General features: G+C 37.7%; 1 protein-coding gene and 1 pseudogene across 1 annotated transcript in view; one reads left to right on the forward strand and one right to left on the reverse strand.

Annotated features, from left to right (window-relative positions):
- Positions 1-19,037, reverse strand: part of TTLL5 (tubulin tyrosine ligase like 5) — a 226,136-nt gene that overhangs the window by 38,954 nt on the left and 168,145 nt on the right. The window contains exon 31 of the mRNA XM_023537039.1: positions 18,117-18,334. Coding sequence (XP_023392807.1) covers positions 18,117-18,334 — 218 coding nt within the window. The remainder of the gene's footprint in view (positions 1-18,116; positions 18,335-19,037) is intronic.
- On the forward strand, positions 12,879-12,998 carry LOC111746131 (annotated as a pseudogene).

Below are 19,037 nucleotides of genomic sequence, written 5' to 3' on the forward strand. Positions count from 1 at the left end.
AAACCACCCAAAGCGTCTGTAAGCTGATATTTACTCTTCCAAGTCCAAGTTAAAGAGGAAAAGTTCTGGAGAGCCTAGGATGGGTTCTTTCTTTTATAGAAGTTAAAATCTTAGCGCCACTTGACTGTGTGAGGAGCTGCTGAATCAAGAAAAGCCAAGGGGCTGATCTGAGTTTCAAAGGGGAAGGCCTGAGTGTTAGCAGTAATAAGGAAAGCAGGCAGACAAAAATTCGGGGTCAGTAGGAGAAACAAAGGTCTTGAACAAGGTGCTTCGTGAGGGGGTTACATCTAGTGAGTTCTGGGTCCCCAAACTCTCTAACCTTCTCCCTCTCCTCTCTGGAACTCCCACCCCTACCCTTCACACTCATGGGCTTCCTCCTGTTTCTTACTCAAGATCTCCTGACTCTATGTCCCCTCTGTACCCAGTTCCACTCACTACTCTACCCTCCTCCCTCTATCGACTCCATCACAGGCCTTGGGAGCCACCACTGACTCAGACTTTGAGCAACATTTCTAATGATTTCTATTTCTAGCATAGGGTCCCCATTTTCCAGGAGGTGGAGAAATGTGTCCATAGCATCCAAGGGGAAACTCTGAGTGAATTTTTCCATGAAAACATTGGTACACAAAACAGTTTGGGTCTATGTTATTACTATTCTAGGCACATTATGGGTAAATATGCTTTTGTTGTGATAACATCATTTCCTTAGGAAAATAATTCCAGCTTCTGGTAACCCACTCCCAAATGAGAACTTTTGAAATATAGCTTGTCTAGAGCCTGTATGTTAATCCACACTTGCTGATCTGCTCCTGCAATCATTCTTTGCTGCTTTCCTGGGAATACCTGTGTTTCAGGAAACATATAAAAAGGTATGTATGTTTTCCGTTGATTGTCTCTAAGTCAGTTACTATGCTTGAACATTGGGATAAAAGGACCTACCTCATAGGGCTGTTGAGAATTAAATAAGATGGTAGATGAAAAGCACATCTTAGCACAGTGTCTGGTATTACATTAAGGGCTAAATAAACATGGTTATTAGTATTGTTATTTTTACTTAGGAATATTGACGATCTTTGCATTCACTGTAAGTTTATCTACACATGGAAATATTAAATCAGATGACTCATTGACCCTAACTCAGTATGGAATATTAAGGCTAAATTGTAAAATAATGACCACAAGACATTCAGAACCCGAAGTTAACAGTAATTTGCTATTAAAGTCAAAAGGTAATTAACTGGCAGCATACGAAGGAGATATTTCAGTCAAAATTACTTTTAAAATCCCTTAGGAAGAAAGGTCTCATTTGAGATTGATCAACTATCTCAAAAAATCTAACACAAATTTTTTTTTTTTTTTTGCCATCATCAGAATCACTGTTTCTTCAATTGTGTACCAAATGAAGCGGTTAGCTTGTAGCAAGGGGCCATGTGGTGTAAAATGTGCCTCTGAGCAAGAGGATACAACACATAACACAGGGGGCTGCTCTTCTTATAGGAGAGGCTCATGGGAAATGAGACTGACTGGAAGAATAACACATCTATCTTATCCTGACTGGAATATCAAATGGAATCAGCCACTTTACTGAAACTGTACTTTCTCTCTCTCTCTCTGAATAGCTGAATGTAAAAGTTAAATGTGTGTTTGGTGCATTCCATTACTTGCTGTTTTCTGATCATACTACATACAGAATATGAAGAAGTAGCCGAAGACAAACTCAGAAACACTGATTATAAAGTTATAAAGACATCAAGTTCTGGGACGGGAAGGGTTCCATTAACTTTGTATTGTACAGAAGTTAGAGTTCAGACCCTATCTGTGAGTGTGAGATGTGACTATCCGGTCTCGTTAGTATTCCTTAATCGCTCTTCTTGGAAATAGTACAAGTTCCAAGCGATGGAAAAATGTTGGATGTAGTCAAAGATTGAGAGTTAGAGGCTCAGTATAATTTCAGCTGTGTTCATTGGCTTAGTTCATCCACAGAGAAGGGTCTGAACTGTCTGTCTGTAATCGTCAAAAGCTGCGGAAGGGCAGGCTTCCTGATTAACTGAGCCACTTAGAAATTGAGGTAAGAAATGTAGTGTGCACAGTAGCACCAGGGAATTAGGAGAATTCCACTAGCACTGACGCGCCCCTTTCGACTCACGGCAAGTTACCTTTCCTTAGGACATGTTCAGAGCTAGTACCCAAAGAGTTTCCTTAAATATTAAATGTACACTTCCTAACCCAGAATTCAATTCACTTGCTCCAATCCTATCTACTCCTCTTGCCCCTTCCACTTTCCTGAAGTCCAAAAAAGGGCCTGACATAGGCGCTATTCTTACTGAGGAAGCGGGAACGGCTCGTCTAGGCCTTTCGAAGAAGTTGTTCAATAACGTATTACAAATGGATAATCTCTCTATAAGCTGAAATATTGCTTGCATTTATCATCTCAAAAGATTCCTTCTAGTGCAATTCTCTACTTAGAGAATACAAGCTGATCGAATGGCTGGCGAGGAATCCCACCAGCATCAAGGCCGCGCCCTGCAGCCGGCCTGTTAACATATCACCAGTCCATACGGGTTATAACGAGCAAAATCCCCCTTACTCATTTTGCTGATAAGGTTTCTGATGTGCTTTTTCGTGGACCTTTAGCTCCTTTATTTGTAGTTTTCTCTTTTCTTTTTTTCCTCCCATTATTTTGATCAGTGGAAACTTTTCTGAAAGTGATATTCTTTCTTTGAGATCTGTTTTGTACATTACTTCACAGGGTTGACTGTGGTTTGGTGCTATATTGTTTCTCTTTGGGTTTTTTCAAAGCTTTCCACATCTCTAACAGAGGTCCTAGTTTTCTATTTCAATAGTTTAGTAAAAGTTTATCTTGGATTCATGCCACTGCATCAGGGATGACCTTTCTGTAGAAGGAAGGACCCACAAAAGGAAAATACTCAAGGTTTTACAGGAAGAGTAGAGCTAGAAGTGCTGGCCTTGCCAGGGTTGTGGCAAACAGACGTGGTGGCGTTTGTGAAGGTCCTGAAAAGAAACACTCCCATACTAGATTGTTATAAAATACTGGTGACAAACTCTTCCAATTCCCAAAGGAGAGAAGAAAGCCCGAGATACAGTTAGGTTAAAGAACTGAATTCCAAAAAAAAGAACATGGACTTTTCTAAGCAAACATTTACTCACAGACGAAATATTTACCTTTCCTTACAACACACCTACGTGCACACAGGTGTATGTGAGCTCTTCCTTTTATCTATCAGTCCAGGAATTGTATATGCATTTCACAAACAGAACCAAATTTGCTTACCCTTAGCAAATCACGATCAGAACATTATTAATTTGGATCTGGTTCAAGAAACATTTAGTGAAGTCAGTTTTTGTGGAGTCATGCTGCATAGGACTCCATTTTATAAATACACATCATCTAATCTACTGTATTTGTCATTACATTCCTTTGTATTCCTAATATTATGTATGTGGCTGTGCCTCTTTTTATATTTATTAACCTTTCCAGAGGTGGTCCTCTGTACTGTGTGTTGTCAATTTCATTCATTCCTTGACCAAGTATTTAATGAACACCTACCATGTGCTAGACACTGCAGGAGGCACTACTACGTGCTGGGCTGTTCTAGGTGATTTCTGTATTTTTTATATTATTTTGATTAATTTACTATTGTTCCTTTTATAGCTTTTCAAGTTAAATAATTAACTCGATTATTTCAAATTCTTCTTGGCTTTTTAATAAACATTTAAAATTATAAATCTACTTTTGAGTGCAGTTTTGGCTATCCCACAAATTTATGTAGTACTTTCATAGCCATTTGGTTTTCAATGTTTCATAATTTTCATTATGATTACCTTTTTAAAACATGAGTATTATGTACTCTATTTTTAAAAATTTCCAAACACATGAGCCTTTTAAAAAACCTCTTTGTATTATTCCTAATTTGTGTTTAGTGCTTGCTTTGGCAGCACATATACTAACTTAAGAGTGTTTTTGTAGTTAAAGAGTGTGAACTATTTGATACTGATTTTTTGAAATGTGTGGAGCCTTCATTTGTGACATAGCATGAGTTGAATTTTTGTAAATGTTCCACGTATACTTGAAAAGACTATATATTCTCCCTTTTGGGCGTGGGTGTCTATACATAGCTATTAATGTTTTTCAGATTGTGAATTGTGACTCATAAGGGCATTATAAAATTTGGAGGACATAATTAGCATTTTAAATAGAACAGGGAATAGTATTCTGTGAAACTTTTATTTCACATACATATAGATGTTTTTAATGGGTCATATATAAATTTTTTAAAAAAATTATAAGTGGTGGTCAAAAAAAGATTAAAAGGCACCTATTAAAAGCAAACTAAACTGTTAATTCTGCATTTCGAATATTCAAAATCCTCAGAAACTTTTGTTTGAATTAATTATATTGATAGTATATTTCAATAAATCACCCACTATGATTGCTGCTTTGCCAATTTGTCCCTATAATTTTGTCAGTGTTTGGTTTGTACATGGAAGTGCTTTTCTTTATCTCTATTAATTATTTTTGTTTAATTCTATTTTATCCATTGCTGTACTAGTTTTCTTTTGAACTATTATTGCATGGTTTACCCTTTTCCAATCTTTTGCCGTTTTGTGGTATTCTACTTTAGGTATGTCTCTTTTAAGCAGCCTATAACTGAACATTTAAAAATTGCAATTTGATAATCTATTTTTTAATAGAAGAGTATCATGTTAACATTTGTGATTACTTGTGTATCCAGATTTTTATCTTAGTTTTTTGTTTTCCATTTACCATCCTTTTCCTTTGCTTCTTTTTTCTCTTCCTGCCTTCCACTGGATTCATAAAGTCTCTGCATTCCCTCCCCGCCACACCCCTGTTGGTTTGAAAGCTACAGACTATATATCAATTATTTAGCTCTTTTTTTCCTAAGAAAGCGTGAAGCCATTCAGTATTTTTGTTTTGCCCTTAAACTTGACACAGACCTGTAATACCTTCATTATTCACTGAAGACTCTTGTCCCCGAATCTTGTCTTTGTTGTCTTAAACGTGTTTTATCTTTCTAAAGAAGACCAACAAATATTTTAGAGTCAGTAATATTTATTGACATTTTATAAAAATTTTTGTGCTTCATGTTATCCAGCACTACTTCGGTGTTCATTTTTATCCTACACAGTCTTTGCTAGTTCTTCCAGTGAAGGTCATAGTAGTATACTCTTAGACTTCAAATATCTCAAATAATTATTATTTTGCCTTCTTTCTTGAATGACAGTTTAGCTATGTATAAAATTCCAGAGTGGAAGTTACTTTACTTCAGAAATAGAAGCTTTTAGCTCGTTTTCTGCCACCTATTATTGCTGGAGAGAAGAATGCTGGTATTCAGTTTCCTTGTAGTTAAAACGAATTCTCTCAGGTAGTATGTAAGACTTCCTTTTGTGCTTAATGTTTTGCAGTTTCACTATGATGTGTCTAGAGGTGCAATTATTTTGGTATTTGGAATGAATTTCTTAGCTGAGGACTCATGTCTTTAATTCCAGAAAATTCTCAGTTATTATTTTTTAAAGTATTGCTTTGTCTACCTATCCCTTAGGTCTCTCTACTGATACTCCTATCAAAGTCACATGTCATGTTCTACAAGACACTCCTATTAGACAGATACATAATCCAACATGTCTGACTATCCAAAAATATTAACTTCATCTGCAAGGAATTCATGTTCTAGTCGTTGATTTTGTTGGCAACCTTTCTTAGTATTAGATTCATGTGTTTCGGAATTTTGATTTGCAAGCTCATTTTGAATAGGAATCATTCTCCCACTTGTCTCTCTAATTGCTCACTCCCTGTCTTAAGATTTTATAGTTGCCTCCACTCAGTTCCCCTGACCCCAGTCCAGAACCAGACTTTACAGTGCGATTTTAGTGCTCTGCCTCAGTGATATTTAGAAATCCAGGTAAGCACTGAGACATGAACAGCTGCGAGGGTATGTCATTATCTTTCTGACTCTGTAGGCCCCTAATCTCATATAAAGAGGGCCCATGCCAGTTTTATCAGTCTCCCATCAGAAGAGCCCACTGCATTATTTAGCTTAGGATTTTTCGACCTTGATACCGTTGACATTTTGAACTAGCTAATTCTCTGTTGAGGGGAACTGTCCTGTTCTTTGCAGGATGGTTAGCAGCATCCCTAGACTACTCATTAGAAGGCAACAGCAATGCCTTCCCCAGCTGCCCAGCTATGACAACCCAAAATGACTCCAGACATTGTCAACATCATCCCCAGTTGAAAAATCACTATTTTATTTTCAATTAATGAGCCTGGCTTTAGTCTCTCCTCTTGGTTAAGGTACCTTCAGGCCCCAATATGCTGAACTCCAGGCTGCCACTGTCTGCTTCCAAAGCAGAGTTGAGAAAGCTTCTTGCTGCAGCTTCATTCACTGATTCTCATTTATGTTTGTATATTTTGGGGCCAAGGAGACATTTCCCTTGTTTTGAAGCTTAGCTATGTCCTTTCGGTTTTCTTCAAGCTTTTTATCTATCGCTGCTATGTTTGAAGCAGAGAGAGAATATTAAGTGTGAACTCATGGAGCCAATTTGACTGGAAGTTAGTAGGTCCAAATCTCATCTTTTGTTTTGTTTGAAACTAAGCCTTCGCCTTCAATAGTCATTAGAGTTATTAGTGTTCAGGAAATCAGAATGTGTTTGCATTTCCATAGCCTTGCTAACTAGAGCCAAATCACACTTACGAATATCATCTTACTAACAACAAAAATGTGATTTCTTTTAATAGGGAACAATAGCAGCAGGAAAATTACAATGACACCAACCACCATGCATTGGACACTTAATATGTGTCAGGGAAATAAATTAACTCATTTAATCCTAAGAACAATTCTATGATGTAGGTAATCTTTTAAACATAATGAAACAGAAGCTTAGAGTTATCCCTAAATAACAATTAATTAAGTGAAGGAACCAGGATTCAAATCTAATTTGAAATCTTGGGCTGTTAGTGTTTGGACTCTACTGTCTGCTATCCATACTCCACAGAGTATAAATGACTAATGATAATTGTTATTTAGTGATCCTCAATTCATACAGCTTGATGCAAAATACTACGTCACCACTAACACCTCCACCACCACTATTTCCTGAGAACTCATCATGAATATAAGCTATATCAGAGGCTGGGGACTGAACTTATCTCTCCTTTCTCAAAAACAAACCATGAAAACTGGAATCATGTCTGTCATGTCCACAGCTATTATCACCAAAATCAAAAGCAATATGCGTAGTATAGTGGATATTCTCTCTCTCTCCCCCCCTCCCACATTCACTCTCCCTCTCCTTCTCCTTCTCCCTCTCCCTCTCCATCTCCATCCCTATCCCTATCCCTATCTCTAAGAGATTTATGAAAAGCAGAACACATAAAAAAAAAAAATATAGACAAGGAAGTAGATGGTAGAGTCAGCTAAAGTTGATGGGGCAGTTGGTAAAGGTGTATCAAGGTGGTAAGTTAAAACTTGATCTTGAATAAAAGGCAGGACTTAGATTCAAGAGGGCTAAGAGCATCCTGTGCCGAGGGGATGACATGAGCATGCAGGAACAGTGACGGAGCAGGCTGTGCGAGGGGGTAGTATGATAAGTGTATGGAAGGCTGGAGACAGCATAGAGGACATACTGCAGAAGGCTTTAATGTCAGAGTAAAGACTCTCAACTTTCAGGAACCTGGAAGTCTCCAAAGATTTCAGAAAAAAGGTTCACAGAAATATTTTAGAGATATTTAAAAATTGTTTCCTAGGCCTACTCATGTACTTTATTTCTTTAAAAACCAATTTGGATAGTTTTAAAACTTCTACCTTGTCCAACTTGGTTTTTTATTTGAGAACCAATTCTGATAGTTTATATATTTTTAAATATTATCTTTTATGCAGTTTTTAAAATTTAGTAGCATACAATTGTGTACAGTGTTCTCATAATTTTTCAATCTCCCCGTACCTACTTTTAAAACCTCTATTTTTAATTGTCTTATTTTTCTGGCAGAGCTATGTTTATTTTCTCCTTCCTTGTCTCCCTACCCCAAACTAAATAGGGTTTTGAACTTAACTGATTTTATTGCTTGCTTTTCACTTTATATTGCTTTTCTTCTTGATTTCCTTTGATCTGTTTTCCTTAGCTTTATTTTGTTGACCCATTTTCTAATTTCAAGAAGTGAAAGCTTAGTTCAGGTATGACAAATATGTTGTGTGTATGTTCACCACTTACAGCATCTTCCCTGTCTGTGGAAGGCATTACTAATCTACCAAAGCACTCTTTCTTGCTGAGCTCACAAAAGTCTTTATAATTCTTTTCAACACAACATCCTAGGAAGTCAGCAGAAGCCAGGATATCAGTCGAAGCCAATCTGCCATTTATATCTTGGTTAGTTTCTTTTCGATCTTTCTATATTTTAATGACAAAAATAACTTAAGATTATAAATTTACCTTTTAGTACATCTTTAACTACACATTTCAAATATGTTTTGATATGTACATTTTTTCATTTTTAAAAATATTTCAGCTTTATTGAGGTATAACACATATAAAATTTTAAGAATATTTAAAGTGTACGTCATGGTGATTTGATATATATACATACATTGTGAAAGGCTTTCTCCTATTTAGTTATTTAACAAATCTACCACCTCATTTATTTATTTGAAAACATTTAAGTTCTACTCTCTTAGCAAATTTCAATGATACATTACAGTGTTATTAAACTATAGTCAACATATTTTACATTAGATCTTCAGACCTTATTCATTTTACAGCTGAAAGTTTGCACCCTTTTACCAACCTGTCCCTATTTCTCCCACCTCCCAGTCCTTGGCAACCACTTTTCAACTCCCTGTTTCTATAAATTACTTTTTCCAACTCCACATATAAGTGATATGCAGTATCTGTCTCTGTCTGGCTTATTTCACTTAACATACATAATGCCCTCAAGGTCCATCTACGTTGTTGCAAATAGCAGGATTTCCTTCTTTCTCACAGCTAAATAATATTCTACTCTATATCTATCTATCTCACGTCATCTTTATCCATTCATCTGTTGGTGGACATGTAGGTTTGTTCCATATCTTGGCTATTGTGAATAATGCTGTAATGAACACAGGAGTACAGATATCTCTTTGATATTCTGTTTTCATTTCCTTTAGATACATACCCAGAAGTGGGATTGCTGCACCATATGGTAGTTCTATTTATAATTTCTTGAGAAACTTCCATACTATTTTCCATCGTAGCTGCACCAATTTACATCCCTACCAAGGTTGCATAAGGATTGCCTTTCTCCAAATCCTGCCAACACTTATCTCATCTTTTTTTTTTTTTTTAACAGATATTCAAACAGATATGAGGTAATATCTCCTTGTGGTTTTGATTTGCCTTTCCCTAATGATAAGTGATTGTTAAATACCTTACCATGTACTTGTTGGCCATTTGTATGTCTACTCAGTTCCTTTGCCATTTTTTTTTTTTTTTTTGCTTTTGAGTTCTTTATATATTTTGGATACTGACACCGTATCAGATAAATGATTTGCAAATACTTTCTCCCATTTAGGAGGATACCTTTTCATTTTGTTGATGGTCTCCTTTGCTATGCAGAAACTTTTAAGTTTGATGTACTCCCTTATTTTTGCTTTTGCTGCCTTTGCTTTTGTTAAAAGCAAAAAAAACATTACCAAGACTGATGTCAAGGAGCTTATGTTTTCTTCTAGCTTCAATAGTGGTTGAGCCGACTTTTGTGTATAGTGTTACGAGAGGGGTCCAGTTTTCCCAACACCATTTATTGAAGAGACAATACTTTCTTCATTGTATATTCGTGGCTCCTTGGTCATAAATTAATTGACCATATTTATATGTGTAGGTTTATTTTGGGGCTCTCTGTTCTGTTCCGTTGACACATTTGTCTGTTTTTATGCCAATACCATACTATTTTGATTACTATAGCTTTGCAATATAGTCTGAAATCAGGATGCCTTTGGTGCTCTTCCTCAAGATTGCTTTGACTATTTGGGGTCTTTTATGGTTCCATACAAATTTTACCAGTTATCTTTTATTTCTGTAAAAACTGCCATTGCAAGTCTGATAGGGGCTGCATTAAATCTGCAGATTGCTTTGGGTAGTATGAACATTTTAACAATATTAATTCTTACAATCAATGAGCACAAAATATCTTTCCATTTATTTGCGTCTTCTTCAATTTTTTTCATCAGTGTCTTATAGTTTTCAGTGTATAGATCTTTTGCCTCCTTGTTTAAATTTATTCTTAGGTATTTTATTCTTTTTGATGCGACTATATATGGTATTATTTTCTTAACTTCTTTTTGATTGTTGTTAGTATATAAAATGTAACTGATTTTTGTACAGTAGGTTTGTATACTGAAACTTTATTAAATTCCTTTATTAATTGTAAAAGTTTTTTGGTGGTGTCTTTCGGGTTTTCAATATATAAATATCATGTCATCTGCAAATGGAAACAGTTTTACTTTTTCCTTTCTAATTCAGATGCCTTTTGTTTTTCATGTTTAACTGCCCTGGCTAGGACTCCCATTACTACGCTGAATAAAAGTGAGTGAGGGTGGGTATCCTTGTCATGTTCTAATATGTATAATTCTTATTTTCAATATAGTTTGCAATATAATTTTGATCAAATTAGTTAAAAGACTATTTTAAAATTCCTAAACTATTTGGACATTTTATCTAGATCATTATTTTAATATCTCATTTTATTGTAAAGTGATCAGAGAATGAGGACTGCATAATTTCTCCTTTTTGAAGATTTAATTGACGTGTTCTAGTTTTGAAAAATATTCCATGGTAGCTCTACAGGGTACAGCGCTGTATACCTATTAATTTGATCTCATTAATTATACTATTCAAAACCCTTTAGGCCCATGAACACGGGGGTGCAAAGATCTTTACAAATTAGTATTTTGGTTTTCTCTGGATAAATACCCAGAAGTATAACTGCTAAGTCAAAAGATAGTTCTATTTTTAATTTTTTAAGGAACCTCCAAACTGTTTCCACAGGGGCTGCACCATTTTGCAGTCCCACCAACAGTGTACGAGGGTTCCCTTTTCTCCACATCCTCGACAATACTTGCTGTTTTTTGATTTATTGATGATAGCCATTCTGAGAGCTGTGAGGTGATATATCTCATTGTGGTTTTAATTTGCATTGCTCTGATGATTAGTGATCTTGAGCATTGTTTCGTATGTCTCTTGGCCATCTGTATTTCCTCTTTGGAGAAATATCTATTCAGGTCTACTGTCCAATTTTTAATTGGGGGGATCGTTTCATAAACTATATAAATGTCTAACTGTATACCTGAAACTAGTACAATAAAAATCTTTTAAAAAACCCTTTATGTCCTTATGTTTGGTCTATTTTGCCTATAATAATGGCTATTACTTGTATTCTCTTTCTTGAATTATTTTTGGTTGAATCTGTTTTTTCTCACCATTTTTATCTTTGTATACTTTTTCCTCAGAATTTTAACAAAATTTTTGAAAGTTGTCCTTTATTTCACTAATTCAGTTTTCTACAGTGCTGAATCTCTATTTACTGTGTTTGACCCATTTTTTCACTTAGGGATTTCTAATTTCTCTGCAGTCCTCCTTGGCCTCAGACTGCTTGCTCTCTCTGTATGACAGCGTTTTCCAGCTTTACACACTGATGCGCTCACTCTTAAATCTTATTAATATACATTAGGGATTTTCTAAAATGTTGTTTTCTTTCTTGCTTAAACTTATTTTAGAGGTTGGCAGATCTTCTGAATCTTCTCTGTGAAGTTTTCTTTTAAGCTATACCATCTACTCCCAGGCCCCAAGATTTTAAAGTATTTGCTCATCTTCAGAGAGTAAAGTCTAAGTTTGCCATTAAAGGCTTATGATCATGGAGCAACTGACATGAATTCTGTCAAAGGTTGGTGTAAATTCCTGCCCACATCTTTCAAAAAGGGATTTTCATAATCAGATAAGAAAGAAGGGAAGTGAAATGGAAAGTTATATTACCATTTAAACAACTTTTAACATCTGGTGGCTATGAATGAGAAGTAAGATTTTAATTTAAATTACACGTATATGAACCATCAAAGGAGGACCCATCATTCTGTGACTCTCATGTACCTCTAGACCATACATGCCTCAGTGGAAACTTTTGGTTAGGTGTGGTTACCAGTTCTCTGTTATCACTGTCCATGCCAAAAGCAAGCCTTACGATCTCCTAAGGCCACCACTGAGGTCCAAATGCAGAGGGTTAGTAGAGGAAAGAGAGTCTAAGTGGCAGACTTCTGCCTGGCCCTCACCTCTTCCTACCCCCAGGCGCCACCCCTCAGAGTGATAGGGTATTACCTGTGTATTCCAGGTCCCCCACTGACTTCCTAGACTCTCATAGCAAGGAAGTATGTAGAAGCCCTCAGTGTTGCTCTTTAATCCTTCTGTGTCTAACAAATTTCTCCAACACCTCAGCATAATTCTTCTTCCTTTTGAGAAATTCACTGGCCAATTAAGTAGGAAAACTGGTGCTGGAAAGGGAAGGATGTGAGTTCTTAAGTGCTTACATTGCATTTTCCCCAAGGCAGTATTTAAGGATGATTAATCTGCCATTTGCTGTATAGAATGGATTTAAACAGATTGGTGGGGCCTACTGGGCCCAGTGGTCTACTGGGAAGAGTCTAGGGTTAGCCAGTCGGTGATGTGCGTGCCAGTTCTAGCTCTGCCACTGACCACCTGTGTATGTTGCTACACTCACAACCCCGCCCTATGCCTCTATTTCTTTATATTCCAGCACTAAAAGTCTATGATTACTGTGACAGTGTGATTTATAATGAGAAATACACATTTGGGTCTACAGCCATGTCACCCTGAACATGCTCGATCTCATCTGATCTCAGAAGCTAAGCAGTGGTCGGGCCTGGTTAGTACTTGGATGGGAGACCACCTAGGAAGACCAGGTGCTGTAGGCGTTAAAAAAAAAAAAAAAGAAATATACATTTGGTCCTCTTCCTGTTTCTGGCTCATAGCTCCCCAAACCCTTGGAATTTCCTAAGTGTTGAGCGTAATGAAGGTGTCTTTTGTTACGTTACTGAAGTGGTTTGGGAAGCACTAAAAATGGCTGCTGGTTGCCAGGAGAAGCAACCATGTGATTAGAGGGTTGGCACTTTCAGTTGAATCAATCACCAATGACCAATGAGTTAATCAGTCATGCCTATGCTAGGAAGCCTCTATAAAAACCCAAGAGGATGAGGTTCGGAGAGCTTCTGGATTGGTGAACATGTGGAGATGTGCGGAGAGAGGCTCACCTGGAGAGGGCATGGAAGCTCTGTGCCCCTTGCCCTTCGCATCTCTTCCATCTGGCTGTTCCTGAGTTATACCCTTTTACAATAAACCAGTGATCTAGTCAGTGACATGTTTCTCTAATTCTAGTAAATTAATTGAGGGGTTGTGGAAACCTGATTTATAGCTCTAGGTCAGAAGTACAGGTAACAACCTGGACTTGGGAATGGCATTCTGAGTTGAAAGGGGTTTTTGAAACTTCCAATCTATAGCAGGTTGGTCAGAAGCACAGGTTAAAAACCTGGGCTTGTGGCTGGCATCTGAAGAGTGCATGTGTGTGTGTGTGTGTGTGTGAGATAGAGAATGTGTGTATACACACGTGTGCACGTGTGTACAGTCTTGTAGAACTGAACCTTTAACCTGTGGAATCTGATGCTATCTCCAGGTGGATAGCGTCAGATTGAGTAGAATTCTTTGACACCCTGCTAGTGTCTATGAATTGCTTGTTGGCGTGGGGGGAAACCCTCCCTCCGCCGCCCCACGCTGGAATTGGGTCCAGGAACCCTTTTTAATTATATATCTTTGGAAATACGTAATTTAGAGAATCCTATATTTAAAGATGGATATACTATAGATTCAATCACATTTCTTGAAACTACACTTAATAAAATGCCGAAAGGCAGAGAGAAGATGGTTAACCTACGATGTGAAATCTTTTATGCTCACACTAAGAACCCACATTTGGACCTTTATAAATCCTGATCGCTTTGCCTCATTTTAATGAGTCATATGTTACAAAGATATAGCATATGTATTTTTTTAACCTGATCCTTATTTTTATGACATTAATCTCTGAGCATCTTTCATCACACTGCTGACATCACCAAACATTCAGGTCCAATTAATTGGTATTTGGTTTTACCATGCTGCTGAGCTCGACTGCTTTCCTCCCTTCTAATCCTTGGCAGCCTTTAACGAACACCACTGTCCTGGGTGCTGACACAGAACAGCAGTTACCTTCGATTTCCACTGAGGTCACCCTGATGAAGAATATCCTAAAACCTGGGAAAGCAAAAGTTAATCCCAGCTTTTTACGGAAAAGCACTTTAGGTTAAGTCTAGTGTTTCTTACACAGTTTTCTTCCTTTAGAGAAGTCCTAAGGTACAACAGCTTTGACCCTGCCCTTCCAAATTCATCCCTAGTCTATGAGTTTTGCCCATGTCCCTGGCAAGTTTTAATCTCCTCAGTTTTCTTTCTCCATATTTCTTGGAGAGTGTAATTCTGGCTTTGAAAAAAAAAAAAAAAAGGCATTTACCAAAAAAAGGACAGTTCATATACATGTAGTTGTTCACAGACTTTTATCCTTCTTAGGTCAGCTGCCTGCCTGGAAGAAATATCACAAATAGTTTTGAAAGGAGGATCTGAAGTGGGTACTAAATTATGAAGTGTTGCAAACATTAAGAGAGGAAAATCAAGAAAGGCTATTGGCACTGTGGAAAAGGTTAAAAAATCTAAATCATTCTCGTCACAGAATTGACAAATGAGATTTAGCTAAAGGAAATATAAGTATACGAATCTGAGAATTCTAACAAAGAACTCTCGGGCCAAAAAGGGATGATGGAAATGGTTGTAAAGCATCAGGATTAAAAAACAAATGTGCTCATAAAAAAGCTTTCAACGGAATAGACAAAAAACAAGTTATTTTGGTTAATTATTCTGTGGGGACAGTGGTTTTTGTTTTACAGATGGGAAACCGAAACCTTTAGAGGAAAAGTGACCTGAATATTATCATAAAGAAACAGGACTCCACTGTTCTGATTCTCAATTCCCTTTGCACCAAAATCCAAACGACATTCCATCTTTTATGTTCTATTGTTCTCTAAACTCAACCCTCTAGGATGTGGAAACTTTGATGCTCTTGGAAATGGCTTCTATATTTGTCTAATGCCAACTTCTGTGCTAGGAGAAGTTTGGAGTTCAACCCCGAAACACAGGGCTTGGCACAGTCAAAAGCTCATTACAACTTCTCATTAGTTGTGTCTCTTGGGGTGACTATGGCATTCCTGAGTGTGACTCAGTATCACCAGTCACAACTGAGGGTTCCTGATTAATCTGAAATGAGCCAGAGTAAAGGCAGCAATAAGCTCCAAGCAAGTGAGGCAACAGCTTATATGAAGAAAGTCAAAAAAATTACATGAAAATATCCTAAAATGCCACCTTAGTATTAACCATAATAATACCTAACACTTATTTAACATATAATATGTACCTGGCACTGTATTTGTACTTGACATTCATTAATTCACTTACTTCTCTTAATAATCCTACAAGGCAGGTACTATTACTATCCCTATCGTAAAGTAGGAAACTGAGTCTCATAGATGTTTAGTGACCTGCTATGCTGCCTAGGAACATGAATTACTTTAGAACAAGAAGAATATATCGACTGATACTCAGGATCCTGATTTGAGAAGCCATGATGGTTTCCCTAGATTAAAAATAATTTCATCAATCCAAATAAAGTATGGAGTTCAGTTCATAACAATGTACCAATGGCAGCTTCTTGGTATGGTACATGCTCCAAATGTACCATAGCAATATAAGACGTTAACAATGGGGAAAACTGGGTGTATTTATCTTTATGGGTACTATCTTTACAACTTGTCTGTAAACCTAAAATTACTCTAAAATAAAAAGGTCATTAAAAAAAATCTATCTGGATACTTCATAGAGAGAACTTTTCCTGGAGTCAGTACAGATAAAAAGAATGCTTTTCTTTTTCCTAAAAGTCAGAAGAATAGTGAACAGGGGGGCCCTCACAACACTGTGCATTTTACATGTAAGTGAGAGAACCCTGAGGTCTCCATTAGTGCTAACTTATTTAGCTTCAGAGACTTATGCTAGAGTTTTAAAGGCAAATTGGAAACTATTTCCTGGAACAACGCCTCGCAGCACGCCTTTTGATTCTTGGATTATATTTCTTAAATTCTGAAGAAATCTTGCTTTTTTCCCCCCTTCTGTGCATTTTTGGTGCTGAGCTGTTTCCGGTTTTCCCACACTCCTGCCTGTCAGAGAGAAGAAACCACAAAAATGCAGCAAAGCAAAGTTTGTCCACAGAGCTGCAATTCCACCTCAGGAGGCTGAAGAGTTCTCTTGCCAGCAGTGAGTTCAGGGCGGTGAACGGCGTCTCCTAATGTCCAGCCCTGCTGCCTGCTTACAGAGCCCACCTCTCCACCAGCAGACCAGCTAGCCACACGGGCCATCACGGGTCAGAATCAGAGAATCCACAAACAGGAAGCACACCGACAAATCCAACATTCACATCTGACTCACGAATTTTCCTACCTAACTGTGGGCTTCTCAAACCTGCAAAGGACAGCGTGGTTTTAGAATGCTTATGATGGTGATGGGGCTCACGGAATTCTTACGTGTACTAGGTCTTGTTCTATCTACTTTATATGTATTAACTCTGCTAATATTTTTCAACTGTCCTAGGAAGCAGATATACTTTATATGCTCACCTGACAAATGAGGAAACTAAGGTCAAGAGAGAAAGTAACTTGTTACTTAGTAAAGTGTGCAGTGGGGATGTGAACACAGGCAGTCTGGCTCCAGAGGCTGCACCTTAAGGACTTGATTCTACTCTTTCTAAGGTGAGGGGCCACACAGCTTCCTTCCTATTGCGCTGTTGGCTGTCAACCACGACCTGCAGTCTTTCTACTGCCCTTCCCAATGGCTCTAGAGAGTTCTGTAAAGTCATTACAATGCCAATTATTCCCAGAACGGTGCTTGGCACTTAGTAGGCACTGAAAAAAATATTTGTTGGATAAATGAATGATGGCAGCAATACCATTAAAACAGCCACAAGGGATTGTTTTCAATCCAAATCCAGAATTTGATTCATTGTGCAAGGGGGAAAAAACAGTAACTGTTTTTGCAATGTCCTAAGAATCTCTCTTATAACTAAATTTTGTTTTATAAAGGACAAATGAATGAAGAGCCATAATGAAAGCAAGAGAAATACACGAGTCTCTTCTAGGTGTTTATATTTCAGGGAATGTCTGCCTCTCCTAGAAATCTTTGAAAAAGTTCGCCAATTTTAAATGGAGAAAGGCTATTAGAACCAACACTCTTTGCTAGTCCATTTCTGGTTCACAAGCTAAAAAATGGCCGGAGGATGTGACCTATAAAAAATGGACTCAGGTGTGGAAATGTCTTTTTTGAGGTAAAACAGGTATACTAAAGGTATCAAAAACTTAATCCTCTCAATGAAATCCCAATCCTATGTCTTCCCACTCGAATGTCTAAAAGTGAACAAACGAGAGGAAGGGTATTGAATTTTATACATAACTGAAAAGATGTGACTCTGCAAAAGGACCAAGAGAAGAATACCTGAGGAGGAAGTTTTCATTTCCTTTCTCCAGGCCCACAGTTCAGCACTGTTACCTGGTGCACTATCTAATTCTAGCCCCCGCCAGAGGCTGGAAAGAGCTGGTTAGCAATGAACCTGAACTGAACCCTGTTCAGGGGGCAGCTCTCATCACAATCCCTGGGGACCTAAAAGAGCAGTGCCTGTTCCTCCCACAGGGTAAGCGAGAGGCCAAACACAAGCAAGTTTCAATAGCTCTCCAGGCGATTCTGATTTGTAGCCAGAGCTGAGAACTAGTTAGCCTTTATCACCCATCAGGTGTTCTTGTTTCCAACACTTCAGTACAAACTGTCTTGAAGCCTCCATAAGTAAAGAGCACTATTAGCAAAGAATTAATACAACTCGGAAGAAATTGAACAGAAGAGTATTGAAAACTTACTTGGAAGTTCTCTGGGATGTTGCCTTTCTGAGGACTTGTTTCTGATTGGACGGGGGCTTGGGGATAAGGGTGGAGGAAGAACTTGGAGGTGGTACCACTTTCTGTGGCAGAGTAGTTGGCTTCTGGCCACCAGCTGTGGCACTTGAAATTCTACAAGCTGCACCATTATTCATTGTCCATAAATTGGAGTTAGGTAGTGTCTGGCTGCCAAAGATCGCCTGCAAGTAAAAGAAAAAAATAATTAGTGGAGATGCCCTTCATAACACATTTGCTATATTAGTGGGACCAAGGAAAAAGGGAAACTGTTAAAGTAATTTTTTTAGGAAAACTTTCTAATAATGCCAGTGCAGGTCTAGATCCAGAGAAGGGAAATTTCTCGAAGCAAAGAGTTGAAGTGGTCTTGCTGAAAGTACCCTGGGCTAGGAATCAGGGCCTCTGGATCCACATGTGTGAATTAGAAAAGCATTTGGTCTCCCAGTTTTAGTTTCCTTCGTTGTTAAGTTCAATACATATTTAACAAGTGTCTCCCACAGGATGTCAAGTATTAGAAATGCAGCACAGAACAAAAGTGACTTGAAGCCTGACTCAATTTGAGCCCACACATGGAACTCTGTACTCCTCCGGGTCTGCACATCTGAGAAAATGGAAGAAGCCAGTATGACTAGGGCATCGTGAGCAAACAGGGAGTGAAGAGAGGAGGCTGGAAAGGAAACTAGGAGCCAGAATCCGCAAGGCCTTGAGGGCTGTTTGTAAAATTCTGGCATAGGAACACCGTGCTGACCTAATGATTATCACAAGATTTACATTTAAAAACACTTTCAAAGTCAAATTACTACATGAATACAAGATGAACACAAGGGTATTTCTGAGAATGTAGTAAATGTATATATACTTTCTCAATCCTTAGAACTTATTTACCTC

This window comes from Pteropus vampyrus, unplaced genomic scaffold (genome assembly GCF_000151845.1).
Source record: "Pteropus vampyrus isolate Shadow unplaced genomic scaffold, Pvam_2.0 Scaffold177, whole genome shotgun sequence".
Taxonomy (NCBI): Eukaryota; Metazoa; Chordata; class Mammalia; order Chiroptera; family Pteropodidae; genus Pteropus; species Pteropus vampyrus.